The sequence below is a fragment of the Embiotoca jacksoni genome, unplaced genomic scaffold (genome assembly GCF_022577435.1).
Source record: "Embiotoca jacksoni isolate LCO1_2020_lvr unplaced genomic scaffold, fEmbJac1.0.p SCAF_25, whole genome shotgun sequence".
Classification (NCBI taxonomy): Eukaryota; Metazoa; Chordata; class Actinopteri; family Embiotocidae; genus Embiotoca; species Embiotoca jacksoni.
The window spans coordinates 1568904-1586663 of NW_027185376.1; the positions used below are offsets into that span (position 1 = coordinate 1568904).

General features: G+C 40.9%; 1 protein-coding gene across 1 annotated transcript; it reads left to right on the forward strand.

Annotated features, from left to right (window-relative positions):
• Positions 1 to 1563: 1563 nt before the first annotated feature.
• Positions 1564 to 9880, forward strand: insig1 (insulin induced gene 1). Its single transcript, XM_069159516.1, has 6 exons — positions 1564 to 1716; positions 1875 to 2225; positions 3642 to 3766; positions 4095 to 4261; positions 5051 to 5150; positions 7583 to 9880. Exons 1-6 carry the CDS (start codon positions 1665 to 1667, stop codon positions 7610 to 7612), a joined length of 825 nt encoding a protein of 274 aa, XP_069015617.1. The 5' UTR covers positions 1564 to 1664; the 3' UTR covers positions 7613 to 9880.
• The last annotated feature ends 7880 nt before the right edge of the window (positions 9881 to 17760 follow it).

The following is a 17760-nucleotide window of genomic DNA, read 5'->3' on the forward strand; positions in this document are numbered from 1 at the left end:
AATATACAAAATTGTATGCCAATTTATCCAAAGTGGTGGATTGAACCATCCTGATAAAGTTGGACCTCATGGCTCAACAGTCACTGGTGTGCCCACAGTGTTTATTTTTTATTTCATAAATATAGTTATTGTTTTTACCAATATCCCCAGTAAAAGAGGCATTGTTTTCCTCCACATGGTGCATCAAATCAGCCATAGCATGAAGAGATAAATTCAGCAGTTGGGCTCGTCCCTACGTCGTACACTCATTTTGGTGCGTGACTGATTTGTAGTTCTGCATTTATAACGCCACATAAATTGCCAAAAACACAATGAATAGAACACCCCGAGACATCGGCAGCACAGTTAATTACACCAAAAAAGGGGATTTTAATTAAACCGAATTGAAAAGAAAATGCTATCTGATTGATACGCTCTGTTTTTGTTTACCAAATTTGCTGTAGGATATGAAGCGTCACTCAATTTTGCAATTCAATTTGCATAAAAGGAAAATTCATACATAGTAGTGCTTTCGACAAAGTGCCAGAAGCTGATACTCAGTAAATCTGACTTAGTTTGGGACATTTTTACACATGTTTAAATAACTGTAAACTTGTTTATCTCCTTGGACAAATAACTTTGCACAGCTGTGAGTTTTTCATCTGCATGTCAGTTTTTCGTTGTGGTTGATTTTAAAATGGTTACCCTCAAGAAAAACATGCTCCTGTAGATATATATATATGCATATATTTTGCAGCAGTTATGCAACCACTGTTTGTTACTGCACTGCCCTATTGACGCCCGGCTCGGTCACGCAGATTCTTGCAAAACACATTTCCATGTTGTTGTCGGCCCTCGAAAGGCTATGTCCTCCGTGAACTGAACCTTCATCCATTCACATTATTATCTCGAGGTAATATCAGTGTTACCTCCTCCCAAGCCCCTCTGGAATGACCTGAGGTTCAACAACTTTTTTTAAAACAACAGGGAAAAAAAAAGGCTGTGCCACTAACCCCATTTCTCATAGGCCACCTATATAAGGGTACACACCACGCAGGAGATTAGAAGTAGTTTGTGAAGGGAAAAGAGGACAAAATCTGTGAAAACAACAACAACTAATACTCTAATAATGAATACAAATGCGAGTTTTATTGTTTCTTTTCTTTTTTTAGTACTGGGCTAGCCTATATCTCCAGTTTGCTCTTATAATACCCCCTTTTTTTTGGATTTTTGTAACACACTGCAACCTGCACTTATAAATATACCTCTTCAGAAGCTCCTTATATGAAGTGTTGCATTTGGTTTCCTGACATTTTAGACTAGTTCTCTTGTTTCTACTTTCATTTCTGCTCTCCTCCAGCCTCCCCTGGTTCGGTGCGTCTGCACCGGACGAGGGGGGCGGTGGGGTGGCGTCACGTCATATCAGCCGCCGCGCTCTGATTGGCTGCCGATTCTCACCCGACACAGCTGTGATTGTTTTCTGCAGAGGAAGCTCCTGTCCCCGCTATGAGCTCTGTACGGCGGAATGGAGCAGCACTCGTGTGTGTTTTTTCGCCCTCTTTCTGCGTGCGTCTGCTAACGACGATGTGAACAAACAACGCGATCGCAGTCCTTGTTGTAAAGAGAAGGGAAACGAAGAGAGAGAGAGAGAGAGGGTGGGAATCCAGGCTTTAAACATTTGCCGAATGAGCAGGAGAGGAGGTTTCTTTTTGGACCAGAAGACGTCTGGAGATCAAGGTAATGAACAAGAACCCACAACCTTATAGTTTTAAACTTATTCACTTTTGGCGCAATCCAGGAAGCCATGACTCTATTTTATCTTCTTCTTCTTCCTGAAACGATGTCTCTCTATTTTGTTGCAAACATACTTATGACAATCCTGTTTCCCTCTCCAGCCCAAAAGTGCCAAATGCCCAGACTAGAGAACCATTGCTGGAGCTGCTCCTGTTCATCAAAGGCCGAAGCAAAGCACTCGTCGTCTGGAGCAAACTGGTTGGCATCCAAAGCTGAAGAAATGATGTCCATCATCACCTCGGTGCTGAGCAATGCCTACGGCTCCCTGCACGACGTCCGGACCGCCAACCTGATCCGCCGGGGTCTCGTCCTCTTCACGGTCGGAGTGATCCTCGCCTTGGTGCTCAACTTGCTGCAGATACAAAGACATGTCACCCTGTTTCCCGAAGAGGTGATGGCAACTTTGTTTTCGTCCGCCTGGTGGATCCCGCCGTGCTGCGGGACAGGAGCCGGTGAGTGGACGAAACACGCTGGCTGATTAAAATGTGAATTGTTGTGCGGAGACGCGGGGGTTATCGGGAGTTTGCTGGCTAATTTGGGGACAAAGGAACGCAGAGAGGGGAGGGGTTATAGTGCAGCAATGTTTCCTTTTTATATAAAGAGACGAGGATAGTGAAAAAATACAGCCTTTCAGATTTTTGATTTATTGTGCATTTATGGTGGAACTTCATTCTCTACCTTATGTGCATCACTCGTCTTAAAAAAAATAATAATAATTAAAAAAAAAGCACGAAAACAGTCCAATTTAAAACGACATAGGGCATAATCACAACACATTTTTTTATAATCGCAACTGTGACCAGCTGCTGTATGATCAGGTGTTCATGAATCATCATGCAGCTTTGTTTTTTTATTAGCTATTATATAAGCCTTACTGTCCCAGGCTGTACTTGCTTTGATGGTTGTGTCTGGTAGTCACACACACACACAAAAAAACGAGTCGGTACAGATGGTGGGGATTCTTGCGCTGTGATTGGTCGCAACAGCCGGACGTGAGGTGAGCTGTGCGCTCATTGGCTGGTGTCATAACGGGTGAGCTGAGGGGGAGGTACTTTTTAAGGCCAGGAACCAGGAAGTGAGAGAAAGAAGGGGGGGGAAACAGGAGCTGCATCTATGCTTGGCTTCCCCCCCCCCCCCCCCCCAATGTGCTGCAGGGCAGAAAAGCTGTGTAGTTTCATTTTTCCACTTTGTTGACATTAGTAAATGCCCTATTTAAAGTCTGTCATATAATAACTTGTTTGAGGTCTCTGTAGACCGTACTGTAGACTTGAGTTTACAGTAAATTATTGTTGCTCGTGGTGTTTTGCAACCCTTTCCCTCACTAATTGCTGCTTTTCAATTTAATATTTAAGTGTTTGCTCTATGAACGTCATACAACGTCTTGTTTATTTTTTTTTACAAACAGTCCAAAGCAGGAGGATAATCAGTTTACAGTGATTTTTAAGACCGAGAAATCATGAAAACTTCTTAGATTTTAAAAAGCTGGAAACAGCAACTGTTTGGTATTGCAACACATTCAGGTTCTGTGAACTGACTAATCAGTTCATCATCGAAACTGATGAGGTCCAGAATATTCCTGGCAGAGCTACAACTCATCATTGTTAATGAGGAATCAAACAAAAAAAACCGGACAGCTATTTTCCACCCTAAACAAATGCTTAACGGTTGAAATTACAGATATAGTGAAACATTTCCATCATATTTTTGTGAGGATTTTCTTATGCGCATGTAAAGTAGGTGTATAAATAAGGAACTAATAATGGAAACGCCCGTTCAGCAAATAATCTCACAGCAGCTCTGCGACTCTGCGCTTTTCTGAATTTCTGCTTATCGTGTATAATTCGTGTCCGTTTGTTCTTTTTCCGCAGCTGTTGTCGGCCTGCTGTACCCGTGCCTCGACAGCCATCTGGGAGAGCCGCACAAATTCAAGCGGGAGTGGGCCAGCGTCATGAGATGCATCGCGGTGTTCGTCGGCATCAACCACGCCAGTGTTGTATCCTTTCCCAATGGATTCCCCTTGTCAAGTCACAATCATAGTATTTTTTGTTGTTGTTGTTGTTGTTGTTGTTGACCTACATCTACGCCAGTTTGCCATCGTTAAAATAGGAGGGGGAACAAAATCACTAATAATCCACCTCTAGTTTGGACAGCAAAGTTACACAACAACCTGTCCTGTCCCGTCCCGTCCCCCCCCCCCCTCCTGGATATCAAGAAATGTTGAAACATGGTGCTGCTAGCCAGTCATACAAATATTTGAGTAAGAGCTGATGCCACGCTGGCGTCGCACTGTTTGACTTTGTCCTTAACTTTCCGTGACGCAGAAACTAGACTTCGACAACAACGTGCAGCTCTCTCTGACGCTGGCAGCCTTGTCCTTGGGCCTGTGGTGGACGTTCGACCGGTCCAGGAGCGGCTTCGGCCTGGGCATCACCACGGCCTTCCTCGCTACTGTGATCACACAGCTGCTGGTCTACAATGGAGTTTACCAGTAAGTTGGCAACCGGCATTCATTTGCCGCCGTAACGAGCCTAATAAAGCTGTCACGAGTTTTCATTTCTGGGGAAACGAAACTGACGCAAGCGCTTTTGTCGCTGCTAATGTTTGCTTCCTATGGCAACCACAACAACAACAACAAAAAATACTTTGCTTGTTTGGAGGTTGATTAAATAGCTTAGAGAATAAACCCAACTCGGATGTGAATGAAGTAGATAAAACAGCTTGAAATATCCGTCTGCATCCAAAAAAAAAAAAAAAAAGATGTGACGGATAACATGTGAAGTATTGGGATGTATTTAGGGTGGTCCCCCCCCCTTGTCTCTGGGAGTCCAATTAAGAGGCCCCCATACCTGCATCAGTGGCATATCATCAGAAATATGCAGCTGAGACGGGCGAGTATTGGTTCAAAAAGTAGCTGCAGATCATGCTGAGTTAACAAGGGGGACACAGAGGGGGAGGACTGAGGGACGATGATTACTGCTCGTTTGCTACCATGACGGTTTTTGTATTATTTTTCTCCTCTCATAGATCTATATCCAATACTGTCTTTAGGATGTCTTTTTTTTTTTTTTTTTTTTTTTTTTTTTTTTTTAATAGCAATTATCTAATGATATCTGGTGGGGAATTCTGATTTGATCCTGCCTTCAGAGTAAAAAGCAGAGTAGCATAATCAGACCTATAGCTTCTACAGGAGTTGGCACAAGACTTTTAATCTATTTATTTTAGATTATGAATAATTATGTAATTAGATGTTGTTGTTGGTTTTTTTTCTCCTTTTCAGGTACACATCTCCAGACTTCTTGTATGTACGCTCCTGGCTGCCATGCATATTCTTCTCAGGCGGTGTCACTGTGGGTAACATCGGACGCCAACTTGCCATGGTAAAGTCTGCAAACATTTATAATATGTATTTCACTAACTTAACTGATATATTGACGGTTTTGTGTCTTGCGGAGAAAGCATTAGGTCAAACTATAAAATGACTCTCCCCTTTAAGATTTAAGTCCCGGCTTGAATTACAACTTTTAACAGTGGGTCATTGGCCGTCTGCCGTCAGTACTGTTCATGGAGTTTCCAAATTTCGTGTAATCCCGGCCTACTTTCTCAGGGCGGTTCTCAGCGCACTAAAGATCGGTTTTGAAATGTCCAAACGAGGTCAATTCTTCTGGTTTGGTTGCTTCACAAGGTGCGCGGCTGTTGGCGGTGATAACGGTTGCTCGGTAAAAGCGTCAGCCATTACTGTGTTTTACTGCTCCATTCATTCCGACAAAGAGGTCGAATATGATGATTCTTCCTCACGTTGGACTTGACTTCGCAGTGACTTACTGTCGCCTCTCGAGGTGCGAAGTGGTATTACGAGAGGGGACAGGTCGCGGCAGGCTGGTTAGCCTCAGCCGATAACTGCAACACAATACACGGAGACCTTTGACACAACATCAAAACGGTGTCAATGTCTTCACATGTCGGTGGACATCTTTGGTTCATTTTTGAATGTTTTCAACTAAAATGCGTATTCGTCATACCTTTTTACAGGAATGTCGCTCTCTGTCATAGACCTAGAACAATAGACCAGTGTTAGGGTCCCCTTCCAACTGCAAAATTCATGTCTTGCTCCCTTTAACCACCAAATTTAGGAGTACCTTGTAAAAAAATTTTTTAAAAATCGCTGTCGTTTTTTCTTTAGTTACAACAATGGCAACAAGGTTGATAAATGAATCCAAAACACATGGAACATAATCTGCGTGGTTAGCAGCAAAATAATTAAATTTTATGTCCTAAAGTTGAGCATTTATTGTATTAAAGATTAGTTTCCTCCACCCAGAAAACTCAGTCAGCAGTGTTTCCATTCCTAACAGGTCTTTGAACGACTGTTTCAGAGTTTGAAATTCCTTAATTGAGCTTGTCATTTATTTTTTTGACGTTTTCTTGGATCCTGATAAAACATTTTAGAGAACGAGTGGTAAAAAGCTTGTGTTGAGCATGAGCTTAAGAAAAAGAATATTAGCACTGATTGTGTAGTTGATATGAGTTGAGGATGTGTAACATTAGCCGTGGGAATGTCACATTTTGGCACCTTAATTTTCGGCTTTGAGGTGAACTATTCCTTTAAACATCTACCAAACCACTACTTTCACTGATTTCACGCGATACTTTTGATCTTGATCCAGAAGCTTTTCTAATTTTCCCAACTCAAAATCCAGAGGTAAACACTGAATCTGAGCTACATTTTGAAAGTTTTTGCTCCGTCACATTTGCCCAAAATATCCCTCCCCATTTAATGAGTATCAGCCTCTGCACTCCCAACAGAAAATAATGACTTCAAAAAGACTCCCCTGCACCACGCATGCTTTATTTGCAATTATTTAGCTAAACCACAGCCGCAGATAACATTGTCAAATGGTTTAAATTTGCGCAAAGAGCATTGGACGCGCCCCTCTCCTTCATAATTATCCCATCAAGTCAGCTTTGATGTCTTCATTAAGCTTCTGCCCAGAAGCCTCACCTCATTCTGTCTGTAAAGTAAGAGTCCCGTCACTCCCTCAGTTTGACTCAGTGAAAGCGTGAAAGCAGATTAAGAGCTGTTGTTTTTCACAGTCGTGGCGGGACACAGAGCCAGTCAGGACTCGGCTGACCAGAGGGTCATTTGCTACTTGTTGTTTTTGTTTGTGATGAGGCCTGAGGAATGTTGGCACAAGTCTGAACTCGTGGTTTTGTTCAGTGTTTTTTCTCTCTTTCTCTCCACTGGTTCATTTATGAGGAGGATCAGGAGAGAAGCTTTTTTTTTCTCCTTCTTCTCGCTCTCAAAATTTTTTTGGGGGGTGACTTTCTTTCCCCTTTTATTTTGGATTCCAGTTACAGTGGAAAACAATCTGTTTAGCAGAATTAACAATGCAGAATTGAAAAGAAAACATCTATTTCTCAGCCCAGCTGTTTTACTTATTAGATCTTATTTTCACCAACGTACAGACGTTTTAGAATTGATGGGCAAATGAGGTGACAGCTTTGAGCTGTTGAGGTCTTTGTGTCTGGATGTATTTTTGCAATGTTTTTGTGATGGGCAAAATGAGTAATCAGCATGCAGTTTTATCATGGTGCACAAGCAGGACTTTGTTCCTTGACTGTACAAAATGTTCTGTTCCCATGGAGAAAAACCCTGCAAATCATCCAAAAAACTAAAAGGGAACTGAAAAAACCCCATTTAACACTTAATTTCTACGATGTGCAAATGTTTTGGATTGGATTTCTCGAGCTAAATTCAATTGATTGATTGATATATTACTAACAGAGGCCTTCTCTGTCTCCCCCCCCCCAGGGTGGCGTTGAGAAACCCCACATGGACTGACATGGTGAACTACAGACCAGCGGAAACACAGACAACCAGGCGGAGGGCAGCCAAAAACAAAAATGGATTAGTTATGTGAAGAATAACAGGAGAAAAAAGACTCATTGTTTTGACTTCATCATTTGTCCTCATAACAAAGTGCAGGTAAAAAAAAAAAAAAAAAAGCCCCTCATCCAACGTGCCATGTCCTCTGCACCTCTCTGTGGCCAAACAACCTTGTCATCCCAACTCTGTTGTCCTCCATCAGCATTAAGGCTTCCTGCACACTAGACGGGAGGACAGTGTTTGCCTTTTTTGTGATCACATTTGAAGTGTGTGTGTGTGTGTGTGTGTGTGTGTGTGTGTGTGTGTGTGTGTGTGTGTGTGCTTTAGTGTGGATGTGTCCTGGGTCATAGCAGAGAAGACAAGAGGGGGGTGCTCCAATGTCTGTTTTAGTTTTTTTTTTTTTTTTTCTTTTATTAGCCTGAATATAATATGACTCTAAAAGGGAAATGTTGTTTGAGTGGGCAGGAACATGTCTTCACTCTCACAGAAATGTATTCAATGGCATCGCTGTGGCACAGGGGAGATGTATGTTCCCAATCAAACCAAATTAAGTATTTATTTTGTACCTTTCAGCGACCCCGAACCAAAAGTATTCGATGTTTGAGAACGAGTGATGCTTCACAAGGAATAGTTTGATATTTTGGGAAATATTTGGGAAATTGTTTGCTTTGTTGTTGGCAGTTAGATGAGAACAGGGAGGAAACAGCTGGCTTAGCTTTACTGAAAATGATAGAATCAGATCACCAGCTTGTTTAGTTTTAAGTTTAAAAAGCTAAGCTAACTGTTTGCCAACTCCAGCTGCATATTTAGCACACAGAAATGAAAGTGGTATCAATCTTCTCATCTAATTCTCAGGAAGAAAGCAAATCATTTCCCAAAATGTTGATTTTTATAGATGGAATGAAGAAAGACGGGAAATATGTAAGAAGTGCCAATTCTTTTACCACCAATATGTACCGGCTTATATTCACAATATGAGACAATCTGTACGAGTTCAGATGTTTGGAGCATTAAAATGCAAACTCCATAGGTCCCTCAGTGGAAATTAGTTATATTTACCAGTGAACAGTGTCGTATTCATGGCGATCTGTCGGTACAAGTTCCCTTTTTGCGGAACTACTCTGAGACCTTTTTTAGTCCGTTTTATTTTGTCTGTTTCTGATAAGTTCCAGACAAACACAGAGGATTGTTTACAAGTGTGAAAAAAAAAAAAAAAAGTCTAGAGAAATACGACTTCAAAGCATTCGTCTGGACTGACAAAAATGTCAGCAATGTGCATGTGTGCAGAGTGAAGGCAAGCCACCAGGGTGGACCTTGTTCTGCAACAATGTACCAGAAGCAAACTACAACTTTTGCTTTTCGAACCCGTAGAAAACACTTTGATTCCCGTCGAGACACATTTTACTGTGTGATCGATCGCACACATTTCCCACTTCAAATTGTAACTGCAAACTTGCGACAACACAGTTTGGGAACATACAACTAATTAAAGGAGAGAGCAGGACATTATTACTTAAGATTTGCAATCTGTGATTGCCTGTGTATTATAGAATGTAGTGCTTTTGTCACTATAACAGTTTAGTTTTATCATTCGTATGAACATAATGACATTACTGCTTGTATGTATAATGGCTTGCCTATGTAATCAGACAGGTATTACCATACTAGACCTGCGGTATGTTAGTTAGTGTTTGGGGGTCTAGAGGATTAAGTGCAATCAGACGATACATGAGCCGATTATTCTTCCTTATTTATTGTTTCTGACAAAGGCTAAAAAAAAAAAAAAAAAAAATATATAACTTGTAAGTATATGCAGTGTGGATACTTCATAAAAATGCAATAACATCTTTGTTTTTTTTGTGTGTATGAGACTTGTCAGAGATTACATGCCTTCAGAGTCAAAACCAATGACTCTCACCAGAGAGACAACACACAAAAAATATATATTGTGTCAAATTGTTGTAAAAAAAAAAATCTCATTTAGTAGCATTATGGAAGGAAACCTGATTTTATTTTTTTAAATACTTTTCGTGGCAGATCACTGCGGATTGAGTCTGCGTACATTCAGGTGTGCTAAACTGAAGAGGAAGCTTTATTTTTTTGAGGTGGTGAAGCACCTTTTTGTTTCAATGTTTTTAGAGTTTTTGTGTGTCTTATATTTCAGCTGTGTATTGTTTTTGCTACCTTGGATTTAAGTGAAAAATAAAAAACGCCTCACAAGGATGTCTTGTTTATATATTTATTTATTTATTTATTTCACATGGAGCTAGTTTAGCCATTTTCATTTATTTTAAAGATAAATATCAGCACTGTGTGTTTAGTTCTGACATATCTGCAAAACCAGAAAGAAATAAAGAGATTCTAGCTTCCCTTCTGCTGATATAAACCTGACACCAACCTCACACACAATTAAACTGATTACCAGACACTTGTCTAATTTCACATCTCAACAGCTCCGGTAAAACAATATCCCTCCGATTTTATTTGGGTGTCAAATGCAGCCGCAGCTCAATTGAAATGGAGCTTTCTGGGGTGCTGATGATGGCGTTTGTTGTGTCTGCTGTCACGGCCAAGTTGAATAGACGAGGAGACTCTTTTGTCCCGGGTCTCTGTCAGTCTCGCAAAGCCATTATAATGTCTTTGGCCGCATCTTCCCTCTCTTTCCTCTTCTCAGTAAGAACCTCCCCGACCATGAAAAAAAAAAAAAAAAAAACCTGAAACGACCCCCCACCCCTGTGTGTCACTGAGATCATGAGGAACTGCCCTCCCCTCCTTCCTCTGTCTACCCCCTCTCTGAACACGCCTTTCTGGAGGGCAGACTTCTATTTATACCTAGCGGGGGACTGACAGTTAACCTTTTGCACTGGGGGGAAATTTCTGGGAGTGGGGCCAATATCTGTGGGCTATTCTGAATCAACCCCTCATTCTGGGAGGCTCTCTATACATCTATGTATCTGCTGTGTTTCTATCTCTCTATCCATCTATTTATCTATCTATCCATCCATCCATCCATCTATCCTTTCCTGCATGTCTCTGACGGGGCAACGATCCAGCGCCACACGCCACTTCTTCTCTCTCCCTCCTCTCCCAGTCTACTCTTCTCAGGCAGAATAATTGGCCAGGCTTCAACCTCCTTTCATTTCCAGCCACAGCAAACTGAAAGACTCCATTAGAGCACCTCCTTATTGCCAAAAGCTACCCCCCCCCTCTCTCTCTCCTCCACTTACTCTCTCCAACCCTCCTTCAAGGCAAGCAGACAGGCCCCAGCTGATCTATTGATTTGCGCCATCTATAGGTTTGAGCTGGCAGGTTGTTTTCATCTCGTTGCAGCACCTTTGTGACTTTGAATTTTCTGTTATCTGGTCTCTAATTTGATGCAGTGAGTCAACTGCTAGTAAACGTGAAAGCTTAATAGCTCTACCTTCAAATAAGGCCAGTTTAATTTATTTTCTTTACTTTTGTATTTCATGTAAATGTCTTCCAGTCTTGCCTTTCTTGAAATGGTAAGGAATTGTGTCTGTTTCGGTGGAAGACTCTGGGTCATCCACATCGTATGAGTCTATGAGATAACATAAGGTCAAACTTTACTGATCCCAGAAGGGAAACTTAGTATTACAGCAGCAAGAATTAGACAGTAACAGGTTAAAGTAAGAAGATCAAATACACTATACAGACAAAAATCATCAGTGTTAGAATTAGTTATATGATACATTACCCTACAAAATTAACTGCGTAGCTTTCTGATAATCCAAAATAAGGTGGCATAGTAGATGTAGTATGTTTGATATTGACATTTATATGTAAATTAGCAACGATATATATAGATAAGTATGTATGCATAATAAATCTAATGAGCTTTGATGTGAAAAATAGTGGTAACTATGAAAGCAACAATGTGTGTGTACTCGTAAGCATGCCTATATGCTTATGTAACAGACTGGTAGTGTATATTACAGATAATGAGATAACAATTCAACATAATGCAGCACCTTAAGAACAAAATGACATAATACATTGGTTATATTACTGTACCTCCGGACAGCGGTTCTGTAACGTCACAGCGTATCTCAGCTTATCTCTATTATAAGTTCTGTGGAGCCACAGAATCATGTTGGATGAGAAGCTAAATATCTGTCAATGTCTCAAAAACTAACTTTTGCGTGGGAAATGCTCACGTTTGTTTTCAGAAAACAGTTTAAGATGTAACACTACACTAAATGACTCCCTCAGACTTTTGTACACAAACTGCTCTTCACCTTCCTGCTCCTCAACAGCTCCCAGTGGTGGACAGAAACCATTTTACTTACTCCATTACATTTCAGATGAAATATTGTACTTTTTTACTGCATTACATTTATGTTACTTTTCAGATTACAATATTGCAAAGATAAAAACATGTATCAGTTTTGTAAAATACATTGCAAACGATTAAACCAGTGGTTCCTCATCTTTTTTGCTGGTGGCCTTTTAAAATAAGCTGTTATCCCCCTTTTCCCCATGTTTCACATGAATATGAATTGTTGGCAGAGCCTTCAAAGAAACATTTCCCTTCTAAACTCTTTTGATGATTTCATTCAAACAACTGTCTGAGGCTTAAAGATGCAAAAAATGTCAAAAAATGTATGCATATTTTTTTACAGCATAATTTGTTTGTTTTTTTCATCTTTGTTGCTCATTAAAGTCCTGCAATTTATCTCATGGCCTTTTGGAAGGGGCTCAAACCCAATGTTTGAGAGCTACTGGACTGGAGTAAATGACTAAGCTTAATATAATGAAGGTAAATCCTAAATTCACCTTGAGCAGTTACAACAGAGATGCTACTTACACATCGATGCATTCAATCTAATAAATAAATATAACAATGTCAGTCACTTTCCCACAGAGAAGGCACTTCTGTGTACTTCCACCTGAACTCAGGAATCCTCTACCTGCAGTGATTCCTGACTCTGTCCTCACTGAACGCTGGTGGCCTGCCTCCCTCGTCTCACACTCGTCCCTGTGGTAAACTTCCTGTCTGAGGGAGCCTCCGTCAGGCTCACTCCGCCTGTCACACACATTTACAACCTGTCAAGTGCTGTTACATAGACAGAGTTCGCTTTGATTTACATTCCTTCTCCGGTGATACACTGTTTGGCCTTCCTGGGCTGGATTGAGTTAAATCTTAACAACTTGTTTTGATGTTGAAAACTAAATATTGAGCTCCCGTGTGGCAGTGAAACACGTTGCAGAGCAGCAGAATGAGAAGATATCAAAAGACATACATTCTGGAGACGTGAACCGTGCAATAAAGGGCAAGATTACAAGCTGTCTGCTCGGTAGTGATGGCCTTTGTTACCACCAGATGACAGTATTTATCCTCTCAGCTTGTCTGGACATCACATCTACGGACCCCTGGTGGAGGGACAGGGAACAGGAATGTCTTGCAGGACCTGATCACACCATGCAGAAGGGTTTAAACCTTTTCACCCAACTACTTTAATGAAAATTTAGATCACATAAATCTCCTAACCCTTTTAACAAAAACACAAATAGCATGTATTTAACTGATCTGAGAAAACGAGCTGTGTGTGTGTGTGTTTAAAAATGCAAGCGAACATTGCATATGAAAAAAGGTGAAAATCATTTATCAGTAATTTTTAAAAATATAAAGTCCCCTAAAACCAATGATGAACATACAATTTTGGATTCAAAAAGATAATTTATTAAACAGCAGCAGGAATATTATTCCTGGAATATTTATTTCACTGCAGTGAGCGGGCAGAGTCACATGCATGATAGAAAAGGTCAATGAAATGGATTGAGTGTGGAGAAAATCATTGCACACTCTTATTTCTCTGCCAAAAGGTCTTCAGTGGCATTAATGTCCTTCTGTCTGAGATATATAATGAAAGATTGTGTGTGCTCGTGCAAGTGTGTGTGTGTGTGTGTGTGTGTGTGTGAGAGAGAGAGAGAGAGAGAGAGAGAGAGAGAGAGAGAGAGAGAGAGAGAGTCGTTTAGGTCTACTGAGTCTTCATTACACCAGAGCAGGGTCCACTCCTGTCCTCTGCCCTCACTCATTGCCTCTCCCAGTGCTGGCCAGGAATAATGAATTACAGTGGATGCCATGGGGGGCTGAGTGAGTGGCTCAGAAGTGGACTCCATTTTAGCTCAAATTACCTCTCAGATCCCATTCAAATGGCAGTCTCAGGCTGCTCTCTGGCTTCTCTGCGTATGCCTGTCTGAGGGTGAAATGATCTGTTCACACCTTTTTCTCCATTTGCTCAGCTGTGATTCCCACTTTTTTTGTTGTTGGTGGTCATTCCTCCAGTGGTCCACATAGGAAAATAAAAAAATTTAAAAAATGAATTAAAGCATCTATAGGTAAAAACACATGAAACCGACTGAGGCAGAATCATCTTATTAAGTGTAAACAACAGTTCATGTTAGGTGGGATTTATCAGTTCAGTCAGGATACTCAGCCTTCTGTGCCATTCCTGTTGATTCTTCCTCTTCCTCCGCAGGACAATAATAAAAATGACAGCATAAACCTCAAGTGATGACACATTATGCATGCCATCCAAACAAATCCTTCCCAGTGTAAATTAAACACACCCAGTGCATCTTACAGCCCAGATCAGACTCTGTAAATCGACCAGGGTAATAATAACAGCTGAATAAAAGGTAGTGGAATAAATCAAGGTGAGAATTTCCATTGCAAGAAGGAATCCTGAGAGGCAGACAACAAGAACTCTGTGAACTCACAAACAGAGCAGGCTAAAAAATGCAACACCACAGGTCAATATCCATGATCATTCCTTAGTTTTTCTAAAAGTAATAAAAGAGTTAAATAGGAGGGGATGCTTTTCAACCTGGAATCAAGAGGATTAGCTGTGTCCGCAGGCATGTTTAAGAGCTTTAGTTGTGTAAATGAAATACATTTCAAATATGAAAAACAATGATTCAGTCATTTTGTGTAAATCTAAAACCTCTAACTCTTGTTGTATTACTTTACAAAGCTGAAATTACACACGCATTTGGACAACTGCATGGACACACATCAAAAGGAAGTTGTCTTCTGTCACTTATTTTCAGTATTTTCAAAGAATGGAGACTCAATTTGCGTAATCTAAATCATGCTCACAGCCCTGCTTAGGATGCACTAAAGGTCTATGTTTGTCATGTTTTAATTAGTCTTCATTAGTAGGCGTAAGCATATTTGTCGGAAGCAACAGGCATGCAGAGCTACTCACTTCGCTTCTGAGAAATGCACCAAGTTGGCAAGGCTTAAAAACCATCTGGGAAAGTTATTGCTCCTAAAATGTCCTTTGACGAGCCCGTCCCCCTGATAAGTGGCAAATTCACAACATATCTGCTACTGGGGGGTAAAAACAACTCGGGTGCACAGGGGGTGAAAGGGACTCTGTTGCACATGGCGCTTTCAGGGGAGTCCAGCACTATTTTGGCGAGTTTAACGGCAAAGGGCGCGATGCCACACAAGGAGAGGGGTCGAATAACCGCGTATGACTGACCTCCGTCCACTATAATTAAAGTTGCAAGCTGGACCCAGAGACATAACAGAAATTGTTTCTCGCATTTAGAATGAACTCCGATCTGAAAGAGGAAAGAAAGGAGAGAAAAGCTTCATGGCAGGGCTTGATGTGTAATTTTGAAACGTCTATGCTGGGATGTGATTACTTCTGGCTTGTTGATTTGTAACTTTTCAGACACAGGGAATCAAAATTGGCATCAGACAATCTACTTTCAGCTCAAACCGAAGGTGAATAAGATCTGGGAAATGTAGCTATAATTACACGCACCTTGAAGACGCATAGTAAATGCAAACTCTGCTCTTCCGCCTTTTAAATTTGCAGGATAATCTTTAAAAGAAAAACAAAAATAAACTAAAAGTTGATATTTTGATGTGGTGGTTGTTCGCGTCAGGCTGTCGTTAACTTCACTACCTGCGTGCATAAATACCTGCTCTCAGAGAACAAATAGGAGTTTCCAGCAAGTGCTTTCCACCTGTCTCTCTCTCCCACTTGTTCCTCCTCTTCCTGGCGCGAGACAGGTGCCCGAGGCATGCGGACAATCCAAACCCCGTAAAGCATCCTGGGTGACCCGCAACAGGAGCACCAAGGACCCAAAACGTCGGGGGGCCACCGAGCTGCAGCCGAGTGGGGGCCACCGAGCATCAGGCAGACTGCGGCGCACCGCTGCCGCTTTGGTGCTTTTTACATTACACCTGCTTTTCTTTGAGGTCTGTTTGGCGGCACATTTTTATTCATAAATGCCCCCCCCCACCACCACCACCACCACCACCACTACCCCCCTCCCAGTTCCCCTCTCAAACTAACCCTGCCCTCCCTCGTCCCCCTTGTTGCATGGTAGCCTATTTGTTCTGTATGACTGAGAATGTAAACCCATTAACCTTACAGAAATAGCCACCATGTGTAGTTCATTCTTCGCTGTCAGAAGTAAGACGTCCCGACATGTGTAAAGTCCGTCAGACCAGCTGCTAAAGTACAGTACGTGAAGAAGACTGCGGGCCTGACACCAGTTGAGCGTAAGGCAGAGATGCGCTTTATGAAGGAGTACAGAGGAAGACCTGAAAGGCTGTTACAGTCTCTTTTCAAAATTGCTAGGTGTCATTGAATTTTTTTTTAAACTTTTTATGACTTTAAACGTTTATTCTGACACGAAAATAAAAGTGCAACACCTTCAATATAAGTAAAAAAAACAACTGACTAGGATATTCTGGTCTTAAAGGCGATTTACAACCATAAAGATAAGTCTGTCAACTTGTGTGTGCGCGTCCTCTTTTGTGCACAACTTTTCCTCTAAAACCTGACTTTTTTTTTTTTTTTTTTTTACCTCTTTATGTCTATTGTCATAGAGTCCTAAAGTAACAAATTAAGTCGGCTATATCCACCTTTTGATTCAGGGTTTCTAGTTTATTTCAAAGGATTTAAAAATTTCTGTCGATATAGAATTTCCCCATGTCTCAGGGTGTAACTGCTGGTGTTATGGAGGGCTTCTGTTCTGTTGTTGGGTTCAGTTTCTATTGTAACTTAAACTAGGATAATTTTGGTGCACTTCATGGAGCCAATTTTTTTTTCTTTTTTTGGTTGGCTTATCTTTTTTTTTTTTCTGGACTTATAGCCCAATTCCATATTTGTCTTTTAAACGTTGTTACATGGAACCCATCGACTCCTCAGATCCTCATCTCGCGTAAAGAAACTTTGGATCGCAATAAGCTTATTTAAGAATTTTTTTTTTTTTCCAATAATCACGAACATATCTACAACAAAACATCGAGGCGAAAGAAATTACGTTAAATTCACTAAACTTTTCAGAGTTTAATTCCTATGACTGCACTCAGCACAACACAGCACACACCACACGGAAACTTTTTACACTTGTTTTTTTTTTTTTTTTTTTTTTTTGTCTCTTATGAGCGATGAGCAAACTTTACAAAATGTTTTTCCTTTTTAAAATAATGCAAATGAAGACTGGAGCGCTGCTGCATCATTTCCAAAGGAAAACTAACCTTTTTGACATTTTGGAAAAATAAATACTTTTTAAATACTCTAAAACACGGTCATTAGTGACCATCAACTGGCTTGTTTGCCTCATATTAGTATAACATTCAGGAGTTTGCTGATGGGAAATCAGCTGCATTCAATTAGCCTTCATCTAATTTAGCTGAGGCCTTAATTGCGCTCAGGGTGGTGCCGTTGTTTGTGCTAAGCTCTGTTTGAGACTTCTGTGGAGAAATACGAGCCGCTCCTTAAGAACAATCCCAATTCAAATGAGACTTATCTACGCCAGACCGATCAGACGGATTAAGAGTTATTAAAACCTATAAAGGGCTGAAACTAGAAGCTCCAGCGGCCCCAAAGTCCGCTACGTGGCGACTCCAGAGGATTTCTCTGTAAACACATTCAAACCGCGGAAAAACGATATAGACATCATAACATAGGGATGTAGACTTATAGTGAATGAATAGTGGCGGGAATGATATCTGTCAGGTGATTTTTTTTTTTTCTGTGGAAAAAAAAAATGCATTAGAGTAACAGATTTTTAGAAGCACCATCTCAAAGCTTACTTAAAAATCCAAATAAAAG